At 37.5% G+C, this 20,271-nt stretch overlaps 1 protein-coding gene across 8 annotated transcripts in view; it reads right to left on the bottom strand.

Moving 5' to 3' along the window:
- klf5l (Kruppel like factor 5 like) overlaps window positions 1-20,271 on the bottom strand; it is a 90,404-nt gene that overhangs the window by 4,137 nt on the left and 65,996 nt on the right. For all 8 annotated transcript variants that reach the window (XM_062048917.1, XM_062048915.1, XM_062048912.1 and 5 more), the window contains 2 exons: window positions 17,328-18,228; window positions 15,467-15,526 (listed from right to left, as the gene is read on the bottom strand). In XM_062048917.1, the coding sequence (XP_061904901.1) occupies window positions 15,467-15,526; window positions 17,328-18,216 (949 nt within the window). In that variant the 5' untranslated portion in view covers window positions 18,217-18,228. The remainder of the gene's footprint in view (window positions 1-15,466; window positions 15,527-17,327; window positions 18,229-20,271) is intronic.

The raw sequence follows: 20,271 nt of genomic DNA, 5'->3' as shown, positions 1-20,271 counted from the left end.
CGCTGTTTATATCGTGGGAAAGCGGACGTGAAAAAAGGCTGTCCTCACTCAGGTCCGCATGGAGCTGAGGGGGCGTGGCCTCCAGCTCCGCCTGAAAATCGGGAGATTTTCGGGAGAAAATTTGTCCCGGGAGGTTTTCGGGAGAGGCGCTGAATTTCGGGAGTCTCCCGGAAAATCCGTGAGGGTTGGCAAGTATACTCGACGCAAGTGTACGCGACTTATACTCCGAACAAGTCGCTCCGGAGTATAAGTCGCACCGGCCGAAAAAGCATAATAAAAAAAGAAAAAAACATATACAAGTCGCACTGGAGTATAAGTCGCATTTTTGGGGGAAATTTATTTGATAAAACCCAACACCAAGAGTAGACATTTGAAAGGCAATTTAAAATAAATAAAGAATAGTGAACAACAGGCTGAATAAGTGTACGTTATATGACGCATAAATAACCAACTGAGAACGTGCCTGGCATGTTAACGTAACATATTATGGTAAGAGTCATTCAAATAACAATAACATATAGAACATGCTATACGTTTACCAAACAATCTGTCACTCCTAATCGCTAAATCCCATGAAATCTTATACGTCTAGTCTCTTACGTGAATGAGCTAAATAATATTTGATATTTTACGGTAATGTGTTAATAATTTCACACATAAGTCGCACCAAACTATGAAAAAAACTGCGACTTATAGTTAGAAAAATGCGGTACAATTTTTATTTTGACAGCTACACTGCAAAAACTGAAATCTAAGTAAGATTAAATATCTCAAATAAGGGTGATATTTGCTTATTTTCTGTCTGATAAGATCATTCTTCTCACTGTAGAAAAGCGCTATACAAGTATAACCCATTTTTCATAATTATTATAAGCAGATTTTATGTTAGAGTGTTTTACTTGTTTTAAGGGTTTTGATCCTATATGATCTCAGTAAGATATTACAGCTTGTTGCTGAGATTTTATGACCTATATTGAGTAAAACATGCTTGAAACTAGAATATCAAGTGTTGCAAAGCTGTGTCATTAACACTCACAAGTATAAAACTACTTTTTTTTTAAAGTAATAGTTTCTTATTTCAAGCATGGGAAAAAAAAATCATGACTTTGACACAATTGTGTCTCATAATTAAAACAGATGACAGCCAAATGGACTTTGCTGTTTTATTTTCAATGAAACAATAGAAAATGCGTACTCATATAGTAGTACACTACGCTCGCTCTGAGGTCCGAGAGCCAGCTCCAGCTCGTGGTGCCCAAGACCAGACTTAAAACCAGGGGAGACAGGGCCTTCTCTGTGGTCGGTCCTAAGCTCTGGAACACTCTGCCCCTTCATGTTCGAAGTGCTCCCACAGTGGAGTGTTTTAAGTCTGGTCTTAAGACCCACTTTTATTCTCTGGCTTTTAGCACTATGTGAGTTGTGTGGTCCTCTTTTGTCCTCTGTGTTTTTAAAATGTTGATGATTTCTATTTACTGTTTTAATTGGTTTTACCCTTTAAAATAGTTTTTAATCATATTTATTTTATATTGGTTTTTATATTGGTTTTATATGTATTTATTTTTTGTTTTTATTCAGTCATTGGTGGAGCTAAGGATAATATTTGAATATTGTTTTTAATATTGTTGTGCAGCACTTTGGAAACATTTTGTTGTTTAAATGTGCTATATAAATAAAGTGGATTGGATTGGATTGTTATTAGTGAGAATCTACTTATTTTAAGGTATTTTTGGGTTAATTGAAGTTAGCTAAATTTACTTGTTTTGGAAAGTCTTGACAAGCCAAATTTTTTTGTTCTATTGGCAGATAATTTTGCTTAGTTTAAATAAAACACCCCTAATTTTTGTATTTTTTTCCCTTGTTTTTGAACACTGACTTTTTGCAGTGTATCAAATTAACCAAAGGAAATTTTCCGCCAAAACCGATATATTTTTCCGAAGTAAATGGTATATTTAAAAAAAATGTTAAGAAAATATATATTTTGCCAGGCTATGGTTTATTCAATTCAAAGCAATTAACAGCGAGCAAACATGCTAACTTCCCAAAGAGCGATACAAATTTAATTGTGATAGCTAGCAAATGGGCAAATTTCCCCAAAAGATGAACCGATAAATTTTCCAAGGTAAATGCTGTATTTTTCTATTACTTCAAAGCAACTTATTGGTTCTATTTTGCCAGGCCAATGCTTAATTTTCCATTAATGTAAAGCATTAACAGCCAGCAAACATTCTAACTTCCCAAAAAGTGACAAAAATTTCCCAAAAACGCCGAACCCGATACATTTTGACCAGGTAAATGCAATATTTTTCTTTAGTCATTTTATTTTCTTTTTTTTAATGTGGTGGTCTTGCAATTTTTTATTACTTTAAAAATGATCTTTTCCTCTTGAATCTAATCATTGAACAAAATTGAAGAACAAATACATTTTGCAAGGGTACTGCCTATTTCAAAGCAATTAACAGCTAACAAACATGCTAACTTCCCGAAAGGCGCTAACAATTTAATTCTTATAACTAACAAATTAGCATATTTCCCCAAAAGATTAACCAAAATAAATTTCCGCCAAACCCGATACATTTTTTTTGAAGACAATGCAGTTGTTCTATTATCATTTTTCTTTTATTTAAAAAAAAGCATTGTTCTTGCATTTAAATGTGGTGTTCTTGCTTTTTTTTTTGTTTACTTCTATGTATTTTTTTTTTAATCCTACCATTTAGTAAAATTGAAGAAAGTAAAAAATAAAAACACGCTAACTTTGCAAAAGGCTATACATTTTTTATTTTGATAGCTAACAAATAAGCAAATTGTCACAAACGATGAACTAAAAGCAATTACTGCTAAAACAGATACATTTTACGAAGTAAATGCTGTATTTTTCTATTACTTCAAAGCAACTTATTGGTTCTATTTTGCCAAGCTAATGCTTAATTTTCAATTAACGTAAAGCATTTACAGCCAGCAAACATTCTAACTTCCCAAAAAGTGATAAAAATTTAATTTTGACAGCTACAAAATTTCCCAAAAACCAAAAGACATTTCCGCCAAACCCGATACATTTTTTTGAGGTTAATGCTATATTTTCCAATTGCCATTTTTCTTTTCTTTTTTTAAATGCGTTGTTCTTGCATGTAAATGTTAGACAATAATTGTTTGTTTTTTTACTTTTATGTATTTTTTTTCCTGAATCCTATAATTTTTGGACTATAATGTTATATGTGTATAAGTATATATATGCATATGTATGGATATGTGCATGTGTGTGGATATATACATATATATAGATACATATCTTCTTTTTTATCTTTTTTTACTATTTATATTACTAAATTATTGTGTATGCACCTTAGGGGATCTGCTCCAATTTCGTTGTTCTTTGAACCTGTTCACTGTAATAATGACAATAAAAATCTATTCTATTCAATTCTATTTACCAAAACTAAAGAAAAAATTAATTTTGCCTGGCTACTGCTTCATTCAAAGCAATTAACAGCTAGCAAACATGCCAACTTCGCAAAAGGCTATAAAAATTTAATTTTAATAGCTAGCAAATTTTCCCAAAAGAACATTACCCCAAAACTGATACACTTTTCCTAAGTAAATTATAAATTTTTCTATTACTTCAAAGCAACTTATTTTTCTACTTTGCCAAGCTAATGATTACTTTTCTATAATCCAAAGCAAATAACAGCTAGCAAACATGCTAAATCTCCCCCCCCCACCCCCAAAAAACCGAACAATAAAAGTATGTGAGAGATCTTTAATGTGTTAATTGGAGAAAAGGTAAAATATACTAAAAGGTTTTGACCAATTATTTATTCTATTACTCCAAAGCAATATATTTTTTAACATTAATTAACAAAACTGAAAAATATAAAAAATTTAAGAAATACATTTTCCTACAACTTCCAAGTGACTTTAAGGAAAGAACAGTCTTGAACAAATTCCCGCTAACTCAAAAGGGCAGTTTTAAAACTTCATGCCCAACTTTCCAATGTGATTTAAGCATTCTACTATGGCTGTTAGTATGTAATGATGTAAACTACGCTCGTACGTAACACACACATTAGCTTTGTGTGTTGTTAGCTAATGAACGATTTCGCTAGATGATTATTTTATCGTAACTACAACATGACTGCACATTTTGAATTGTTTCCTGGGCCGACAAGCAATTTTTATTCAATGCAGTTACACATTGTGAAAAATATAGGCACTTATAAATATATCTGTTCTGTTAAACTAGGCTCACATATACGCGTGCCAAGGCGGGCAGGTGAAAATTTGCCAATGATACTCAAACTTGCTTTATTAATAATATATTTATTTAAATAAAGCATTTTTTCTCCCCTGTTGACAGCAGTGTTGGCGCTAGGAATTTTCAAAATGGGGTCCCAGGGACCCCATCAAGTCATAAAAATGGGGTCCCACTTTTTTGTAAGCGTTTTGAAAACAAATGATAAACGTATGCATTATCCTGTTATATCTCACATTCTATATTGTGTTTTGGAAAAAGGTTGTCATAATGTAGAATATATATATACATATATATATATATGTACATATATGTAGAATATATTTATATTATTTATATATTATATGTTATATATATATATTATATTATATTATTTATAATTATTATTGTCTATTGTGAGCAAACTGTGGTGCTGAATTTCCCCCAGGGATCAATAAAGTACTTTCTATTCTATTTTATTCTATGAACGTTACTTCATTCATTAAAAAAAATAATTACAAAAAGAAGACAAATTTGTATGCATATGTAAATGTATTCAGTTATAAACATTCATTCACTTTCTTCTTTCCTTCATGGATCTAAACTTTACCGCTGCTGGTAGTTTTTTCTATGTTTTTATTTAATAAGTTGTAGGTGTATTTATTTCAGTATAAAAGTGGGTCATGAAATGATGATAATGGTGTGCCAGGGCACACATAAATTTTATATCTAACGCTTAAATCTCTGGAGTCTACTTCAACTTCAGATCTATTCCTCATTTCAAAATGTTTTAGTTTTTTTTATGTTGTTTTTTTGTTTGTTTTTTTTCCGCCCTTTTTTGTCAAACAAAACTTTGTTTCGAATGGCAAACACACAAAATATGCAAAATCTTCCACCAAAAATGTTTTTCAAAGTGGAATATTTGATGTGAAGTAATCGGAACCTTGGATAGGTCAATAATTCATAATAACATTGATTTTGATTCAATATTATGATTTGAGCAATGACAGTTTGAAAGAAAAAAAAACAGCTTTGTTTTATTAGTCAACATTGCAACTTTCTCTAAATTACATTTCACCTTTAAGCTCTATTATTTCACTTTTGTTATGTTTTTGTTTATTTTAATAGTATTTTTAGAATGTGCCGTGGGCCTTTAAAACATTAGCTGTGGGCCGCAAATGGCCTCCGGGGCACACTTTTGACACCCCTGCTATAGATAATAAAAAATGAAATGTGATAAATCTATGGATAAAAAGCAGAACCTGGCGACGCATGCGCGTTTATCATAACTCTCTCGCTCTCTCTGTCTCTGCCCCTCCCTCACCAATGCTGCTGCGTGAGCACACCTTCACAATTTGTTTTGTTTTTAACCCCTTCTTAACCCTGAACGTACATTGAAAATACACGCGACCCTAACTCAAAATGCCGGACATTTGAGGCATTTAAGAAACTCCGCCCGGACAGCCCCGCAAAAGAGGACATGTCCGGGGAAAAGAGGACGTATGGTCAGTCTAGTTAAACCACTAATGGCAACATAAGCTAATTAATGGTCATACCTTCCTCCAAAGACAAACGCTGGCTTTTAGCTAGCAGCATGTTTCGAAACGTATTAACAGCCAAGAGTTGTTTGTTCATTGTGAGTCATATTTCACAAGCGTATTTCCGTGCCCTCCGGCATAATAATCGGAGCTTTTGACCCCGACCGTGCGCCTATACCGCAAAACCAAACACACCTGTGGTTCTTTTATGTACACGCAGACGTTTGCACACACTCAGAGAGCTGTTGGCTAGAAACAGGATATAGTTCACAAAGAGCCGGAAAAAAAAAAAAAAAACGTTTTAAGTTGAAAACCTCCCGTTGACTCAAACAAACACGGCCTGGCTGTTTATTGTCACCCGCTCTTTGGACCCCTCGGCGCAGCTAACGACCGCCACGTCGTGATTGATGGCCAATAGCCGCCGCTATCTAATCAGCGCTAACGTTGCTAATGAGCACTTGATGCCCCAAACGGCCGAAAAAATGCTTGCTGATAGAAGGAGAAATCCTCAAAGATTCAACGCAAACAAATCCGGCGGGTTTTCCGATGCTAACACCTAATAGCTAACTTGACTTCCTTATCTCGCTTTTTCAGTTTGACTGAGTTTTCCACAAGCGATTTACTTCCTTGTCTACAATCTTTGTGTTTCTTATTGTTTGTGTGCATAGGAGCACATTCATCTGATCCTTTTCTAAACTCGATGTTGATGATTAGCTCGCGCTTTGGCAGCCGCACGCTGGTGAAATGTCAACGTTTGGGTGGGGTTGACTACATGTCTTGTTAGATTTAACACATCTCATTATGCTTCACCTTTTACATTTTTGTCCTCGTGTTCTCTCTTTATTCGTTTTTAGTGCGTAAACTCAAATCATGTGCTTCACCTCCTGGTCGACAACATTTAATCAAAAAGCCTGAAACAAGTATTTCTTTAGTATTGATCACACAAAAACGTTTGTTGTCTGAAGTATTTAATATAAGTCCTGTTTTTTCTGGTATTTAGAAAAACTGATCACATTTTGGTAGTTAGTATGTTTGCGTTCAGTTAATTTCAAGCAGTTATTTAGATTTTGATTTACCCAGCATAACCTTATCTGGCTTAGTGTAAACGGGGCCTTAGAGAGTTAGCATGTTTAGCTTGCTCTGATTTGGATAAAAATATATTATTTTGATGTAGGCAGCATGTTGGCAGGCTCTAAATTGGAAGGACTGAAAATGTTGTGGGTAGTTAGCATATTTGCAAGCTGTTATTTAAATCGACTGGTCACAATTTGGGGGTTAGGTCACCTAGCTGTGATTTGGATAAAAAAATAATACTATGTTGGTGTAGTTAGCATGTTGGCAGGCTCTAAATTGTATTGACTAAAAATGGGTTGTGGGTAGTTAGTACGTTTGCAAGCTGTTATTTCTGATCACATTTTGGGAAGCTAGCATGTTTGCAAACTGTTATTTGGCTATTTTGATCAAATTTGTGGGTAGTAAGCATGTTTTCTCGATTTTATTTAGATATACTGATCACATTTTAGTAAGTTAGCATCTTTGCAAACTGTTATTTGGCTATTTTGATCAAATTTGTGGGTAGTAAGCATGTTTTCTCGATTTTATTTAGATATACTGATCACATTTTAGTAAGTTAGCATCTTTGCAAACTGTTATTTGGCTATATTGCTCAAACTGCTGGGTAGTTAGCATGTTTGAGAGCGTGTATTTAGATATACTAATCACATTTTGGGAGGTTTGCATCAATGCAAACTGGTATTTGGCTTTATTGATCCAATTTGTAGGGAGTTAGCATCTGTGCAAACTGTTGTTTCAAACACACTGGTCACATTTAAAGAGTTAGCAGGTCAGCCAGCTATTATTTGGATAAACACATACTATTTTGGTGGAGTTAGCATATTGGCAGGCTTTAAAGTCGAAGGACTGAACATATTTGTGGCTAGTTAGCATATATGCAAGCAGTTATTTAAATAGACTAAGGTTTTTGCATATGGTTTTATATAGCATTAGTCTAACAAAATGTATCGTTTTTATAACTATTTTGCTGTAATTATTTCAATTAAAAAAACCTCACTAAAAAGGAATTATTCAGGATTTTTTTTTTTACAAACCCCGTTTCCATATGAGTTGGGAAATTGTGTTAGATGTAAATATAAACGGAATACAATGATTTGCAAATCATTTTCAACCCATATTAAGTTGAATCAGCTACAAAGACAACATATTTGATGTTCAAACTGATAAACTTTTTTTTTTAATGCAAATAATCATTAACTTTAGAATTTGATGCCAGCAACACGTGACAAAGAAGTTGGGAAAGGTGGCAATAAATACTGATAAAGTTGAGGAATGCTCATCAAACACTTATTTGGAACATCCCACAGGTGTGCAGGCTAATTGGGAACAAGTCAATGGCGTTTTAAAATCGTGTTTTTATCATCTTCGTCTTTTAGCAAAGGTAAAACCATTTTTATCTTTTAACCTTTTTGAACAAGTCGTGCATGCTTTTATTTCAAGTCGCCTGGACTACTGCAATGCACTTTATGCTGGCATTAGCCAAAGAGCTCTCTCCAGGTTGCAGTTAGTCCAGAACGCGGCAGCACGACTTTTAACAGGGGCCAGGAAACGTGAGCATATAACCCGAATTCTTCGGAGTTTGCACTGGCTCCCTGTTCATTTTAGAATTGATTTTAAATCCTTGCGGTTTGTTTTTAAAGCTTTACATGGACTGGCACCTCAGTATATCTCGGACCTCATCCAAATTTACACTCCTGCGCGCGCTCTGAGGTCCGAGAGCCAGCTCCAGCTCGTGGTGCCCAGGACGAGACTTAAAACCAGGGGAGACAGGGCCTTCTCTGTGGTCGGCCCTAAACTCTGGAACACTCTGCCCCTCCATGTTCAAACTGCTTCCACAGTGGAGTGTTTTAAGTCTCGTCTTAAGACCCACTTTTATTCTTTGGCTTTTAACACTACGTGAGTTGTGTGGTCTTCTGTCCTCTGTGTTTTTTTAAATAAATTTTGATGTCTATTTTACTGTTTTAATTGGTTTTACCCTTTAAAAATCGCTTTTAATCATATTTATTTTTTATATTGTCTCTGTATTGGTTTTCTATTCATTTATTCTTTGTTTTTATTCAGTCATTGGTGTAGCATAATATTGTTTTTAATATTGTTTTTAATATTGTTTTTAACATGGCTGTGCAGCACTTTGGAAACATTCTTGTTGTGTAAATGTGCTATATAAATAAAGTGGATTGGATTCGATTGAAGTGGGTGCCATGATTGGGTATAAAAACAGCTTCCCAAAAAATGCTCAGTCTTTCACAAGAAAGGATGGGGCGAGGTACACGCCTTTGTCCACAACTGCATGAGCAAATAGTCAAACCGTTTAAGAACAACGTTTCTCAAAGTGCAATTGCAAGAAATTTAGGGATTTCAACATCTATGGTCCATAATATCATCAAAAGGTTCAGAGAATCTGGAGAAATCACTCCACGTAAGCGGCATGGCCGGAAACCAACATTGAATGACCGTGACCTTCGATCCCTCAGACGGCACTGTATCAAAAACCGACATCAATCGCTAAAGGATATCACCACATGGGCTCAGGAACACTTCAGAAAACCACTGTCACTAAATACAGTTGGTCGCTACATCTGTAAGTGCAAGTTAAAGCTCTACTGCAAAGCGAAAGCCATTTATCAACAACACCCAGAAACGCCGCCAACTTCTCTGGGCCCGAGATCATCTAAGATGGACTCATGCAAAGTGGAAAAGTGTTCTGTGGTCTGACGAGTCCACATTTCAAATTGTTTTTCGAAATATTCGACATCGTGTCATCCGGACCAAAGGGGAAGCGAACCATCCATACCATACCATACCATACCAACTTTATTTATAAAGCCCTTTAAAAACAACCACAGTTGAAAAACAAAGGGCTGTACACCACAAAGAAATAAAGGCAAAGGACAGACTAAAAAATAAAATTTAAAACAGAAGTAAAATACACATTAAAAAAGCAAATACAAAATTACCCTAAGAACAATTTTGTTAGATAAAAAGCAGTTAAAAAAGTTAAAAGTTAAAAACAGTTTAAAGTCTCATGCTGGGTTAAAAGCCAGTGAATAAAAATGGGTTTTAAGACCGACTGTTATCGACGCAAAGTTCAAAATCCAATCCAATCCAATCCACTTTATTTATATAGCACATTTACACAACAAGAATGTTTCCATAGTGCTGCACAGCCATGTTAAAAACAATATTAAAAACAATATTATTAAGCCAGCATCTGTGTTGGTATGGGGTCGTATTAGTGCCCAAGACATGGGTAACTTACACATCTGTGAAGGCACCATTAATGCTGAAAGGTACATACAGGTTTTGGAACAACATATGCTGCCATCTAAGCGCCGTCTTTTTCATGGACGCCCCTGCTTATTTCAGCAAGACAATGCCAAGCCACATTCAGCACGTGTTACAACAGCGTGGCTTCGTAAAAAAAGAGTGCGGGTACTTTCCAGGCCCGCCTGCAGTCCAGACCTGTCTCCCATCGAAAATGTGTGGCCCATTATGAAGCGTAAAATACGACAGCGGAGACCCCGGACTGTTGAACGACTGAAGCTCTACATAAAACAACAATGGGAAAGAATTCCACTTTCAAAGCTTCAACAATTAGTTTCCTCAGTTCCCAATCGTTTATTGATTGTTGTTAAAAGAAAAGGTGATGTAACACAGTGGTGAACATGCCCTTTCCCAACTACTTTGGCACGTGTTGCAGCCATGAAATTCTAAGTTAATTATTATTTGCAAAAAAAAAAAAAAGTTTATGAGTTTGAAAAAAAAAAAAGCTCTGCTTTTAACACGGACATCCCACAAAAACTCACTGCTAAACTCCTCACTATTGTGACTGGGTCCTGAACTTTCTCACAAACCGGCCCCAGTCAGTCAGAATCGGCAACCAGACATCAGGCACAAAGGTTCTAAGCACAGGGACCCCCCAAGGCTGCGTGCTGAGCCCCCTATTGTACACCCTCTTCATACACGACTGTGTGGCCTCCCAGAACAACACCAGTATCATCAAGTTTGCAGATGATACTACGGTCGTCAGACTGATCACCAGGGGAGCTGAGGCAGCGTACAGAAGGGAGGTAGCGGAACTGGTGGCCTGGTGTCAGGATAAAAAATTTCTCCCTGAACACAGACAAAACCAAGGAGATTATTATTGACCCACGGAGAAGGAGTGCACAGTACACACCTCTGTACATAGGGGGGACAAAGGTGGACAAAGGTGGAACCTTTAAATTCCTCGGGACCCACATCAGCGAGGACCTCACCTGGGATCACAACACCCAACAAACAATAAAGAAAGCCCAGCAGCGATTGTACTTCCTAAGAAGGCTGAGAAAATTTGTCAAGCCACCCAAAATTCTCAGCAACTTCTATAGAAGTACGGTTGAGAGTGTCCTTACCAGCTCAATCACGGTCTGGTATGGAAACTGCACTGCTAAGGACAGGAAGGCACTCCAGCGAGTGATTAAAACTGCTCAGTACATATCAGGAGCAGCCTTCCCCTCACTACAGGACATGTACTCTACCAGGGCCACCAGGAGAGCACACAACATCATAAAGGACAGTACACACCCCCAGCACAGTCTCTTTAGCCTCCTACCATCAGGCAGACGATACAGGAGCCTGGAATCCAGGACTATGAGACTGACAAACAGTTTCTACCCACAGGCCATCAGGCTTATGAATGCTAACTTGTGAATGCTAGCTCCCCCCCCCCGTTTTACTTTTATCTTTTTGAACAAAAGACAGCTACCATGACCACCCCCGAACTGTGAACCTTCACTGTAGACACTTTTCACCTTTGATCACTAAAGACACTTGAACTGCTGCTGTGACCCAAGGTCACCTCCATATTTATACTGTTGACTGTCAATCAGAATGTGCAATAATGTAATGTTACTTACTGTGCCTTGTATATACATTTTTATTTTTATTTTTAGCTAAGTACCGTGTGACTTGTTGAAGGGTGGACTAGCAAAGTAAGATTTTCATTGTACGGCAAACTGTCTGTTTAACTGTGCATATGACAATAAACAATCTTGAATCTTCAATATCTTGTCTTTGTAGTGCATTCAATGGAATATGGGTTGAAAAGGATTTGCAAATCATTGTATTCCGTTTATATTTACATCTAACACAATTTCCCAACTCATAAGGAAACGGGGTTTGTATTTCGCCAAGTGTAAACCTGCATTTTGTCGCTACTTACAGGGCTAGTTGACCACGTTTATGAATACAAATGAACAATTACCCGTCCAAATTGCCTTTGAAATGCAATGTAAGTGCTTGTTTGAGCAGCTGGCGAATTAGAAACCCCAAGCACACACACTCAATACACACTAATGTAGCATGTATGAACGTATAAGTAGGTTCTAAAAGAGTCGTGCAGCAGTCTCAGCCCGTGCAAACACAACAACAAAACGGTGCAAAAGTGCATCCATCACTCACACACACAAAGCGCTTTTTGTCTCGTGTGCTTTTCATTCTTTTTGCTCTATAGTCCTTTGGAAGCCACCGTAGAATAGCACATGACACATGCCCCTAAAAAAATTATCTTGAACAGTTAATAAAGATTTTACGACGGCGACAGTTTGACCATAGAATGGGTTGTAAACCACATTTGTGCATTTCGGTTCATTTGTGTTCCTGCACTCCCGCTTACATGACGATACACCTTTTCTTCTATCGTGCCGGACAATAATAGGCTTTTACAAGCACCTGTCGATGCTTTTTACGGAGGCAAAGAGCAAACACTCACGGGCTCTCCAGGACACCCATAAAGTCTTTGTGGGACTCTTGACGCGTTATCAGCTCACCTAATGTTTGTTAAAAGAGGGACTCGGGACGCGGGGGTCCAAACATACGAGCGAGGCCACGGTCAAGGTTGCCTTTTCACACGGGGGAGGGGTTGATTGTTATGATAACACAAGTGTCTAAGAGCACACGTACATGCATGTTTCACAGTGTTTTGTTGGGAAATACATCAGCGGCACAGTGCATTTTGATTGCCGCCTAAACGGGCTGCAGGAGAAAATTGATTTGAAAACTCGAGCATCTTAAGAGGATGTTCAGGATTGTGTTTGTTGTGTATTTGAATGTGAAGTGGTTTTATGGAAGCTTTTATGGTTGTCGCTTCAATATATTTTTAATACAAACAAAGCACTTAGGATTGTTGGAATTTATTTCCTATAAATCACACTGTGGATTAGAAATTATATAGAAAATAATGAATTATTGGGTGTGTTCTTGGTGGAGCGCCCATTCTTTGTAGCACTGCAGTGTCCAATTCCGATTTAGCGCCGATGGAACATAATTTTAGTTACTGATCACTTCAAAACAATCCTCATCTGCCCAAAGTGCATTTAAACTCAAGTAGTAACTTTGAGAATCTAATCTATCATGATAGTACAATAAATAAAATAAATATTAATGCTATACAGTGGTGCCTCAGATTTCGTGAGTAAACGGTTCCAAAAGTTAAGACAAAAACAAAATGTAGCTACATACACAATATATACATATATACATATGTACACGTATATACACACACACACACACACATATATATATATATATATATATATATATATATATATATATATATATATATATATATATATATATATATATATATATATATATATATATATATATATATATATATATATATATATATATATATATATATATATATATATATATACATATATATACTGTATATACACACACGTATGTATATACAGATATACATATAAACATATACACACACATATTCATACATATATACACACAAATACATATATACAAACATACTGTGTACACACACACACACACACACACACACACACATATAGATATATACACATACATATACACACATTCATACATATATACACACAAATACATATACACAAACATACTGTGTACACACACACACACACCCACACACAGATATAGATATATACACATACATATACACACTCATATATACACACACATACATATATATACACACACACATATATATATATACAGATATACTTATAAACATATACACACATACTCATACATTAATACACACTATATACATATTAATACATTAATACATACTATATATACATACATACTGTACATATATAAACACATACACACACACATATAAACATATAGATATATACACATTTATACACACAAACACACATACATATATACACACATATACATATATAAACATATAGACACACATATACATATGTATACACATATATACACGCACATATACATATATATACACACAGAGTACATACACATACATACATATATACACACATATACATATACATAAAATTATAAATTGTTAGCAACTACCACCAGTGCATCTAATTGACACGAAATCCGGTACAAATAACGGCAGGTTGCTGTATGGCAAAACTCACAGGTAGTCGACCATTTAGTTTTTTGGGGGGATTTAGGTCTTTTCCTTGTGATGATTACTTGTTATTACACATTTTTCCTAGTTTAATGTAGCTTTAAGATATTTAATGGTCTGTAGTTTTGAGTAACAACATATGTTTTTTTCACAGATAGTACATAGTTTGAGTAGCTGGGTCTGTATATGTCGCTGCGACATTGACAGGGCGAGTCTGTTCTGTCCGCCTTGGCAGATATCGGATTTTTATCAACCAGGAAGCGAGTATCAGAGAAGAAACTGTTACCGATATATGACAAAAAAAGGGGGATCCAGGACAGAGCCTTGAGGTGCGCCACATCAATATATTTAGTCAGTTATCTATGACTGCCTATATTTTATGGGAGTCGAGTAGAGGCAAAGTGTGCAATATTTGCTCAGCATTATGTTGGCAAACAGACAAATAGCCAGCGGACGTAGTAGCAAAGAACCGGACGCCCCAAAAGTCAAGTCAGGTTAGTTCAGTCTTTTGCTTAATTTGTCTGTTGACATTTAGTTTAGTTAAGTGCAGCTGCCTCACCGGTCGACATACTCCACTCATGAGTCATCATCATCAACCAAACGCTAAACAAGACGAGACAGGCTCGGTTTTGCAAGTGAAACCTGCTGATCAGACGCTCGGACCAGAGACCGATATAAAGACTTAGTTGGCCTCTGCGGTTTTGGTCCAACTCCCTTTCGATTAGTCTTGCTGCGTTTACTCACGCTTTACTTTGCTGTTTTATGTCCGCCCCGTGTCGTTTATGGTCTTTCGCAACAAGTGCACTTTCCCACAGAACCCCATCCGCCTTATCTTATTTATGACAGCAAAGATTCTGTTCAGTCCCTCACATGAGCAAATACGCACCATCAGAATAATAATAATGAAAAAAAAAAAGGGTATGAGGGTATGAGAAAGCCGCAGGTTTCACCTTACAAGGGAAACACATCGAAACCTCCGTGCCTTACTTTGAAAAGACTAAAAAGCAGGAGTAACTGGTTTAAGCCTTCCCCCCCCATTCTATTTTTTTGTTTTTTTTTTAGCTTAGAAGGCAAGTAGCAACATGTACCAGCATGGCGGAGAAAAGACCACATGAATTCTTCCGCAAGCTAATGCTGTTTTCCTTGTCATGGCCTCTGTAAATGTAGTACTTAAATGGAGTACTTTGTTACGCCCTTTTATGTTTTTACCTGTGTGCGTCCTCTGATGAGCCTTCAGATGCGAGCTCTTTGTGTAAACTTTGGTGCACCCTGCGAAAAAACACAAAAAAAACCCACATGAAGCAAAAAGAAAAAGGGCAGTTTGAAGCAAGTACGACTCCCACGATCCTGATGAACGTTTTCCTGTGTGCTAAAACACAAATAATTATAAACTTGCCGCTCTTAATTTGCATATAAGGGCACATTTTGCGGCTAAACAGGAAGTGAACACAACAAACATTGAGTCCTTGATACCTCTGGCTAGGAAGAAAATGTTTTTGCCCGTTGGTTTTTGTTTGTTTAGCTGTTAAAAACAAACAATGCGACTGACTTAAAAGAAGAAATACCTGCAATATGGTACAAATACATTAAAACGTTAAACTGTTTTGACATTTTGCAATGAATAATGGATGAATCCCACTCAAAAAGGACATAAGGAGTTTGGTATCTGCGTACAATTTGATGCTAATACAATATTTTTATTGTTAGCCCTTGGTGGTCTACCGTAGCTTTGCAGCAATCAAACAAATTTATGGATTGAGAGACATACACTGTAGATAACAGCTAGCTTTACATAGGTTAGTAAATGGATAGATGGTTGCTCGCTGCGTTGTTAGAGATACCAAGAAGCTCCTATGGTAAGATAAATGCTAGCTCGTTAGCGTGATCGTTAGATGCTAACTAAATGTTATGTTTCAACCTTTTTCGGGTTTGCTTGGAATTTAAATGAGCCAACTAAAGATTAGACAGACAAAAACTAAATGATAGCTGCTAGCTAATTAGCTTGATCTGTTAATGCTAGGTAGCTAACTGGGTAGATAAATGCTACCTACTTAGCTAGCTTTATTTAGTTAGTAAATGGATAGATGGTTGCTAGCTGCATTCTTAGAGATATCAGGAAGCTCCTAAGGTAATATACATGCTAGCTAGTTAGTGTGATAGTTAGATGCTAACTAAATGTTATGACATGTTTCAACCTTTTTCGGGTTTGCTTGGAATTCAAATGAGCCAACTAAAAATTAGACAAGACAAAAACGAAATGATAGCTGCTAGCTAATTAGCTCGATCGGTAAATGCCAGGTAGCTAACTGGGTAGATAAATGCAACGTAATTAGCTTGATAGATAGCTAGCCACCGTAGCTAGCTAGATAGTTATTGTTCCATTTGTACTGGGGAGTCGGAATTTCCGAGTTCCTAGTCGGAATTTCAACTGGAACGCCCCTCGAGGTCGGATTTCCGACTTTGAAAGTCGGAGCATTCTTACCACCCCCGAGTTGGCTTCAAAGTTGGCTGCTCTGGACGTAAACAATGATATACACTTCTATAATGTCCGCTATTAGCACTTCTGATTCGTTTTTGTCACACTAAATCAACCATATACGATGTATTGTTGGACCTTTATATATGGTAATGTTACTGTAGCTTAAACAACATTTATTTCATGTTCTACATCGCTCGCAATATCGTCTGTGTTTCCTCTCCATCCACCGTGTTTGAAGGTTGCAGAAAGAGTGCATAATTTCCCTTAAGTTGTTGTTATTCAGAAAAGGTAATCGCAAAAATAGCTTTTGCGGATGTGGCCATCTTGATTTCCGACCTAGTAACTGGAACGTTCACAACTCGACTGTGACGTCATTCCCAGATCAGACTTCCAACTTCCGAGGTAAATGCAATGCACCAATAGATAGCTAGTTTGCCAAGTACAATTAAATGGAGAGATGCTAGGTAGTTAGCTTAAATTGACATGTTTGAGCCTTGTTTGCTACCTAGATAGATGCAAGCTAGGTAGCCCACTAGGAAGCTAGATGGTAGCTGTTAATTGACAGATAGATAGAAATAAGTCATTAAAGACCTGGGTAGTCACAGAAATGAATCCTCCTCTTCTCCAGTTCCGGGTTGTTCCGCCTGTTGTATTTGGGCCCCGTTAGGACGCCCTGGCCGTGAGTCATCAGCAGGGCGTGATGGGACAAACCCGGCACTTTGATACCGCTCAGATGGTGCTGGTACGGAGGAGGCGGTTGGCAGGCCAGGCTCAATAGCTCCGCTTGACCCTCAGGACTTCCCGGCTGTGAATTTGGGGGAGAAGGTGGCAGGCTGTGGGGGCCCGTGTGATGGGACGCGGCGGCAGCCGTCGAGGCCTGGTAGTAAGTGTGTTGGTGCGCCAGCTGGTGCTCGGCCAGCATGTAGCCGCCACTGCCCAGGTTCAGCATGGTTCTAGAAGCTGAGGGTCCAGAGTGTGACAAAGTCATTGTGAGGTCAGCACCACTGCTGATGGGCATATGGTAGACTTGCGGCTGAGGGGCCTGGGGTCCGATTTGAAGCTCTGTGTCCAAATGTTGCTGCGGCTGTGACCCTGTGGACGACATTGTGACTCCACCAGAGCTCAAGTCCGGTTTGATGAAAACGCTGTTGACGACAGGCGGCACGCTGAACACGGAGGTGAAGTCCGGCAGGGCCTGCAGGATGGCAGAGTTGACGGAGGAGCAGGGCACCTCCAGTCCAGGTTCCGTTTTGATCTGATGCGGGGCGAGGGTCTTAGTGTTGTGGCGGTAGAGGCCCGTGCGCAGGTGAGTGGTGCTGGGCAGGATGACGTTGATGTTGAGGCTGTACGGTGCGCCGTGTTTGTCCTCGGAGAAATACTCGTCCACCACGGAGGCGCTGTCCCGCCTGTACTTCTTGTCGTCGGGGTCAATGGCGGGACTCAAGAGGGAGCTGGTGATCTGAGGGAGGTATTTGTCCATCTCCAACTGGGCCTGGAAGGGCAGAGATGATGAGACTATCAGACTGTAAACTCACTAGCGCTTCCTCCTCCAGCATCACGGCTCACATTCCTGTTTGCCACTGGAGCTCGCTGACCCGACCAGCGGCCAGAAACACCACCAGGACTGACTTGACTCAGTTGAAGTTAAAAATTATTGCTTCCAGATGTGATCACTTGCTCATTAAAATCAGTTTGTTACAACCCGATCTCCACTATCTGCGTTGATGTAACAAGTACATTTTTGACATTTGAAGTTTGGTTGAACAAATTGTATGAAAAATATTTTTAGGATTCTGCATAATCATAACAATAACATTTTGCATTTAAGTCTCCTGATGTTGTGGCTAAGATTGTTGTTTTTTACATTATTTTGCCCAAATTTTAGAATAAAAAAATATTAATCTAAGTAAAAACTACTTATAATACATAATAAATATAAAATTCATAAGTCGGGCTGCATACATTAATTAAATTGATTAATTTGAGTCGGAAAAAAAAAACCCTGATTAATGTTCTGTTGCTTCAATTAATAGTTTAATTGTGTAAAAAATAAAAATGAATCAAATTCAGACTGCATGGAGTGCCTAGAGCGGGGGTCTGCAACATGCGGCTCTTTAACGCCGCATGCAGCTCTTAAAATAATTGTTTTTCTGAAAATAGAAAAAAAATGGGAAAAAATATATTTTTGTTCTAATATGGTTTCTGTAGGAGGACAGCATGACACAAACCTCCCTAATTGTTAGAAATCCCACTGTTTATATTAAAAATGATTCTCTGAGAGCGCTGTTTTGTCCTACTAATTTTGGCGGTCCATGAACTCACCGTAGTTTGTTTACATGTATACCATTCTTCAAGGATGCAAGAGAGAAAGACATATTTTATGCCACTCATTCTTTGTCTCATTTTGTCCACCAATCTTTTCATGCAGTGTGTGAATGCACAAAGGTGAGCTTTGTTGATGTTATTGACTTGTGTGGAGTGCTTATCAAGCATATTTGGTCAGTGCGTGACTGCAAGCTAAACGATGCTAACATGCTATTTAGGCTAGCTTTATGTACATATTGCATCATTATGCCTATTTGAGCTCATTTAATCTACTTTACTTATGTCCTCTGTGTATTTAATTTATATCTGCATTTCTCATGACATATTATCTGTATGTAACATTGGCTGCATTTCTGATAGTGGTTTGTGTGACGTTATAGACCACAGCAAACGTTACTCAGCTTGCAAAGATGGTTATAAATCCATTCGAAGAAGACAGCCTACCGTTTACATTAATTTGGACACACACATCTATAACTTTGACCATACTAAACCAGTAATTTAGATGAGTTATCTTACCCTCTGAGAAGCCTGCGTTTTACTAATGTTCTCCAACGTTGTAAAAATGGGTAGAATAAATTTTACATTTCAACATTTCTGTCAACGAAGATTTGTGTCACGTAGTCATTTTGATAGAAGGCTAATATACACTACCGTTCAAAAGTTTGGGGTCACATTGAAATGTCCTTATTTTTTAATGAAGATAACTTTAAACTAGTCTTAACTTTAAAGAAGTACACTCTATACATTGCTAATGTGGTAAATGACTATTCTAGCTGCAAATGTCTGGTTTTTGGTGCAATATCTACATAGGTGTATAGAGGCCCATTTCCAGCAACTATCACTCCAGTGTTCTAATGGTACAATGTGTTTGCTCATTGGCTCAGAAGGCTAATTGATAATTTGAAAACCCTTGTGCAATCATGTTCACACATCTGAAAACAGTTTAGCTCGTTACAGAAGCTACAAAACTGACCTTTCTTTGAGCAGATTGAGTTTCTGGAGCATCACATTTGTGGGGTCAATTAAACGCTCAAAATGGCCAGAAAAAGAGAACTTCCATCTGAAACTCGACAGTCTATTCTTGTTCTTAGAAATGAAGGCTATTCCACAAAATTGTTTGGGTGACCCCAAACTTTTGAACGGTAGTGTAACTAATATACACACTTATATCATGTGTTGACTTCATTATATCACTTATAGAAGGCTT

This window comes from Entelurus aequoreus, linkage group LG05 (assembly GCF_033978785.1).
Source record: "Entelurus aequoreus isolate RoL-2023_Sb linkage group LG05, RoL_Eaeq_v1.1, whole genome shotgun sequence".
Lineage (NCBI taxonomy): Eukaryota > Metazoa > Chordata > Actinopteri > Syngnathiformes > Syngnathidae > Entelurus > Entelurus aequoreus.
The sequence above is the reverse complement of the archived record's forward strand: the minus strand, read 5'-3'. Positions and strand labels throughout refer to the sequence as shown.